The following is an 860-nucleotide window of genomic DNA, read 5'->3' as shown; positions in this document are numbered from 1 at the left end:
CTCAACCACAAACCCAACTCAAACTCAAACACAAATCCAGAACCAACCACAAACCCAACTCAACCACAGAAAAATCATAAAAGAATATTGTAATAAAACTTGATTACTCAACACAAACCTAGCTCAACCACGAGCCCAAAACCAAACACAAACCCAGAATATTGTAGTATTATAATCAATTGCTTAACCATACCAACACAAACCCTGCTTAATCCCTCTGTTTTGCCCTTTAACCTCCCCATCTCATTTTTGTAGATCAAGCGCCGTTCAAGATGCTCTTAGCTTGTAAATTAGAGACTTTAGAAACCCCATCTCTTCCTCGCAAAGATGGAGATGTACCGAGCCAATCACGATGACTCCAAGGCGAGCTTCTCGAAGATATCGTTGATGAAGCTGTTCATGATCCCCATAGCCTTGCTCAAAATCCCAATATCGAGGTGAACTTGTTTGAGAACCTTGAAGAGGTAGATCTTGTAGGTCTTAATGCTCTTCTTGACCCTCTTCTTCTTCTTCAAATTGCTATCGCCTTCCTTCGATATCTTCTTCTCGGCCTTCGCCGGAGCTTTCTCCGCTGCCACTAGCTTCTTCTCCGCTGGCTTCTTCTCTGCCTTTGTGGATGTCGTTGATTTTTGAGAGAGAGTGAAAATTCTAGAGAGAGATTCGAATTGTGAAAAAGCTTGCAATGAAAAAAATGTGACGAAGAGGTTGGTGGGTTTGGGAGAGTTTATATAGGGAGGCATAGTAGGTTCTTATTGGAGGACAGGGTTTGTGTTTGAGCTGGGTTTGTGGTTGAGCTGGATTGTGTTGAGCAATCAAGTATTATTACAATAATCTTTTTATGAATTTTTTGTGTTTAATTT

General features: G+C 40.9%; 1 protein-coding gene across 1 annotated transcript; it reads right to left on the bottom strand.

The window, feature by feature from the left end:
• Positions 1–347: 347 nt before the first annotated feature.
• Positions 348–740, bottom strand: LOC112040704 (probable histone H2B.3). Its single transcript, XM_024073595.1, has one exon. It carries the CDS (start codon positions 738–740, stop codon positions 348–350), a length of 393 nt encoding a protein of 130 aa, XP_023929363.1.
• Between the last annotated feature and the right edge of the window lie 120 nt (positions 741–860).

The sequence above is a fragment of the Quercus suber genome, unplaced genomic scaffold (genome assembly GCF_002906115.3).
Source record: "Quercus suber isolate HL8 unplaced genomic scaffold, Cork oak 2.0 scaffold_154, whole genome shotgun sequence".
NCBI classification, from domain to species: Eukaryota; Viridiplantae; Streptophyta; class Magnoliopsida; order Fagales; family Fagaceae; genus Quercus; species Quercus suber.
Note: the sequence above shows the minus strand (reverse complement) of the source record. Positions and strands in the feature narration are given on the sequence as shown.

Coding starts and splice junctions, on each gene's coding strand:
- LOC112040704 (XM_024073595.1), bottom strand. CDS start 740: ATGCCTCCCTATATAAACTCTCCCAAACCCACCAACCTCTTCGTCACA.